This window comes from Olea europaea, chromosome 20, assembly GCF_002742605.1.
Source record: "Olea europaea var. sylvestris chromosome 20, O_europaea_v1, whole genome shotgun sequence".
Taxonomy (NCBI): Eukaryota; Viridiplantae; Streptophyta; class Magnoliopsida; order Lamiales; family Oleaceae; genus Olea; species Olea europaea.
Window position 1 is genome coordinate 17,395,748 of NC_036256.1, and position 4,493 is coordinate 17,400,240.

Consider the following 4,493-nt stretch of genomic DNA (forward strand, 5'->3'; position numbering starts at 1 on the left):
AAGTGTGGTGACACTTAAATGAACACGTGGATGTTTGTTATAGAACAAAACATTGGAGACCCGTCGAGAGATTCCACATGGATAACTATCTGAGTGTCAGTGGTTAATCTCTAACGTTCGGTAGTGGAATTGGTCCTTTTGACTTGAGGTCGTCATGGTACCTTATATGAGGACAGTCATACTTTGGCGGTGTTGGATGTTGCTCTGAAAAGGGCCGCTAATACGACATCGTTCGGGTACGTCAAGAATCGTATGAAGGTTGTGATTGATCAATAAAGGATTCGTCACTCTTAGATAGTAGGAGATTATGATCTGCGTTTCATTCAATTAAGTCAATGATGAAATCCTTGGCCAAGGTGTACTCATAAGTCGAAAAGGAGTTTTCGATTTATATTGACTTAATAGTGGAGTGAAAGATATGATCGATGATCGGGATTGACACAACTCCATATCTCGTAATTGATCGGATCATATTGACTGGGATTATAGTTTCACGGTAAACGAACGAATTTGGTTTTGTCATACCACGGGACATTTCCCGTCACATGTATTGCCCTGACACATTGCTAGATGTCAATCAGGGACGGCGAATGTGAATTGACGATAAATTAAAAGGGGGGTTTTAATTTATCAATTTTGATTAGATCAAAATAATATTTCACGTCGTTAGGCGTCGTGGTCGGGAACCTAATGGGTCACACACAAAAGAGAATTGGAAGATTGCAAATTGCCAATTGATTAATTTAACAATCGTTGGATAAATTAATTAATTGGATTTGTTATTTATATTTTCGAATTAATTAATTGGATTAATTAATTCACGGACCGGGTTTAATTAATTGGATTAATTAATTATTGGGCCGGACCGGGCCGAGCCTATTTGGGTTTATATAAATACATAACTAGGGTTTGAGGTCCATTAAGGTTTTCATTATTCTTGCTAGCACAAGTGAAAACCCTCGAGGCTGCAATCAAATTCTCTGTGTAGATCACCGTTGGAGGCTGGACAATTGGACAGCTGTGGTGGCGAATCAAAGTTGTGGAACGAAAAGAAAAGCAAAAGGATTGCAGATCTGGAAAAGGTACAATCTTATCACAATTTCTAACCAAACACAATGAGATCTATTGGGTGGGAATCGAAATAATTTTAAATTCCGCTGTACATGTATAAGTAGATTCCCAACAGCTGAGTTATGATGTCAGAGCTGAGGCATCACCTTTCGATCCAAGAGTGAGGGAATATGCTAGGGAAGCTTTTGGATATATAGGAAGAATGTGAGAAGGATATGGACTTTCTGGACGTTGGTATAATAATAAATTTATAAAATCTCCTTCAAGGCTTGGGAAGGGAGTGTGATCAGCTGTCCATTGCACTAGATCTAATTCGTGAAGTAGCAGAAATTTTAGTTTGCAATATTCTTCATCGGTTGTCTCCCATTTTGGCCCTTCAAAGGCATTATTATCCAGTTTAAGTACTTCAAGATTGGGCATTTTACCAACTATAGTCATATGTTCCCAAGGAATTCTGCAATGCTTTAAGGTTAATTTTTTGATATTTGGTGGGAAAGTGAAATTAATCAGGTCACTAACACAATCACATACACCTAAGATTTTCTCAAGTTGAGGAAGATTAACCAGGTTACCTAAAGAAAAGGGTGCAAATACCAAATATTCAATCAAAATTCCTAACTTGTTTAGATTTGGAACTCTTTCGAAGACCTCCTTGGTACAGCTTGAGCTACTCACTTTTGACAAAGTTAAAAGGTTTCCTAGAACTAAATCCTTCCCATTTATTGGCCATCTAGCAGGGCACGGTATATAACATCTCCTGAACAAAAGATCCCTTAATTGTGGCATCCTCCATATTTCCTCAGGTAGATGTACTTCGTCACAATCTACAATTAAGGTCTGTAGATACCAAAGAAAATCAGGTAGTATCTTAGGTATGGAAATTTTCCCATCACAGGAAAAAGCGATGTACCTTAAGTGAACTAATTTTATTTCTCCAACTGGGAAACCATCTACTTTTCCTTTAGCAAGATCCAACACCCTGAGTAGTGGAAAAAGTTTTATGTCACCTGATTCATAAATCTCTCTAGCCGAATGGGAACATAAAATTGAATGGACTGGTCGCAGGGATCCCATGGACGGATTGGTATTTGAAGTATCTGGCCGAATATCTGGCTGAATACGGACTTGTCGCAAGGATCCCATGGACGGATTGGCATTTGAAGTATCTGGCTGAATACATAGGCAACGTGAATACTTTCTGCCTTCAGCTAAGATTCTGAAATCTTTATCTGCGACAGTGGCATGAAAAAACTTCTCCTGCTGGGCTTTTCTTATGCGTAGGTCCCTTAACAGATCATGGATGCCACAGGTTTTTATCTTTCCACTAGAACTCTCCTCACGAGTCAAAATAAGATTTCTGGAATTAGATCTCCCAAATATTCCTCTGCCACTTCTTCCAAGGTTTTACATCTGGCTGGTTCTAGAAATCCCTCTCCATAACTTGATGAGTTTGGAGACGCGGATTTCATCATCTTCTGGAAAAATTCCCACCTAGAGAAAGCATGCTTTGAGATGATGAGGCAAGTAATCGAAACTTAAAGATAGTATGTCTGAGCAGTTTGGATCTGTTGCATTTACAACCGACTTGACATTTTGTGCAACATATACCCAGTGTTCTTTTGTCCTGTTGGCTTTTGAAAGGTGGCCGCCAATCACCACAAGGGAGAGTGGAAGTCCTTTGCAATTCTTTGCAATATCGTTTCCAGCTTTCTCCAGTTCAACAGGGCAAGACTCGTTCCCAAACACCTCCCGACGAAGTAAATTCCAACTGTCAGTCTCCTTTAGAAATTGCATATGATGGGGGAGAGCTATGGGAGTCAACCGCACTCAACAGCCGTGTTGTCAAAATGATCCGGCTTCCAATCCCGTCATCTGGAAATATCCTACTCAAAGAATCCCAATCCTCGGTAGTCCAAACGTCATCCAACACAGCAAGATACCTTCTACCTTTCAAACTTTTATATAGATACTCTTTTAATTCTTCAGTATTTTTCTCTTGATGCATTTCAGTACTGAGTTGTTCCATGGAATCCAGAAGGCTCAGCCAGACTTCTCGCTCACGACATTCTTGAGAAATTGATGCCAAGGCACAAATGTGAAAATGGCCTTTAGTACGTGCCAAGGCACAATTGTGAAAATGGCCTTTAGTACGTGGATCAGTGTAAACATTTCTAGCAAGTATGGTGACTTCAAGAGAAGGTGGATATCCAGTAAGTCGATCCACTGTTTGAATCAAATCATCACGAAACCCAACCATAGCACTCTTCCCACTTGAAGCAAGTCTTGATTGTCTGGTTTGCAAAGAAGTCCTCTTGCTGTGGTACAGATCTGTTGAGCCCCCACAACTCCTTAAGCTTAGCAGCCGTCGTCTTAATGGAATCAATTTCATCTGCTACTATCACGAAGTTTTCACAAAAAGTTTGGTATCTGATTTGTCTTTCATGAAAACTTTCCTGACCAAAATTCTTTGATATTTGGGATTCCATGATATCTTCAGTTTTGTATGCTGCATCTCGAATTTCTATTTCCAAATATCGTAGCTCCTTCTCTGCCAAGAGTCATCCAGAAAATCTAGTAAGAATTTCAAATTTTCCTGGAGAGATTTAATTTGTTGGTCCTGAAGACGAGTCTGATGTTGTTTGAGATAAGGATTTGATATCTGCCTCAGAATCTGACTGAGAGACAGTACAGCAGCATAAGCCATCTCCGATTTCTTCGCAGAATCTGATTGAGAGATAATAACACGAAATTGCAGCCCACCTTAGCAAGTGGTGGTTCTGGGAGGTGGAGGTGGAGGAATTGAGTAGAGGGAAGAGATGACGAAGAGTGCAGAGAGAAAAAAGGGATGGATATTCGTGTATGAGCACGCAAGTAGTATTAAGCTATCATACAAGCTTTTTGTTTAGTTTCCAAGGAAATACACCACTTTGAGTCTGCAAAGTTGAACAACCACATTATCTTATGACAAAACTGGTTATATCATCCCAGATTATTTTTATTCTTACAATATAACAACTTGTATTCAAGAAAAATTATAATTGTCTAAAACTCATTTTTTCCCCAAATTCATTATCAGTCATAGACTCTCACGATAAAATAATTTGCACTTCAATCCAAAAACTTTTAACAACATATTCGCCAAAAATTCACTATTTACAAACTAATTTTAACAAAATTAAACATATGCTGAATAACTAAACTACCATAGGGGAAATTGCAGCTTTAGTACAGATCTATACACTTAATAGAAAACATGTCCTAATTCTATTTCTTTTAGAATTCACATCATCAACATACCATTTCTGATGCACCATAGTTCTTGGTTGACGAAATCCATTTAATTAACAGCTAATTTCCACAACTCCACTTATCTTTTGGGTTCCCGGCGAAATTGTTAAATGGTATTGCAATCCTGACATTCT

At 38.7% G+C, this 4,493-nt stretch overlaps 1 protein-coding gene across 1 annotated transcript; it reads right to left on the bottom strand.

Moving 5' to 3' along the window:
• Positions 1–1,191: 1,191 nt before the first annotated feature.
• Positions 1,192–3,460, bottom strand: LOC111369137 (putative late blight resistance protein homolog R1A-3). Its single transcript, XM_022990619.1, has 4 exons — positions 2,894–3,460; positions 2,680–2,850; positions 2,480–2,562; positions 1,192–2,428 (listed from the first exon to the last, which is right to left on the bottom strand). Exons 1-4 carry the CDS (start codon positions 3,458–3,460, stop codon positions 1,192–1,194), a joined length of 2,058 nt encoding a protein of 685 aa, XP_022846387.1.
• Positions 3,461–4,493: the final 1,033 nt, after the last annotated feature.

What these genes read in the sequence shown, in the direction of transcription:
- LOC111369137 (XM_022990619.1), bottom strand. Translation starts at nt 3,460, where the DNA reads ATGAAATTGATTCCATTAAGACGACGGCTGCTAAGCTTAAGGAGTTGT. An exon ending in CAACACGGCTGTTGAGTGCG is followed by an intron (nt 2,851 to 2,893) that starts GTTGACTCCCAT and finishes CAATTTCTAAAG; the next exon opens with GAGACTGACAGTTGGAATTT. An exon ending in ACAGGACAAAAGAACACTGG is followed by an intron (nt 2,563 to 2,679) that starts GTATATGTTGCA and finishes TGCTTTCTCTAG; the next exon opens with GTGGGAATTTTTCCAGAAGA.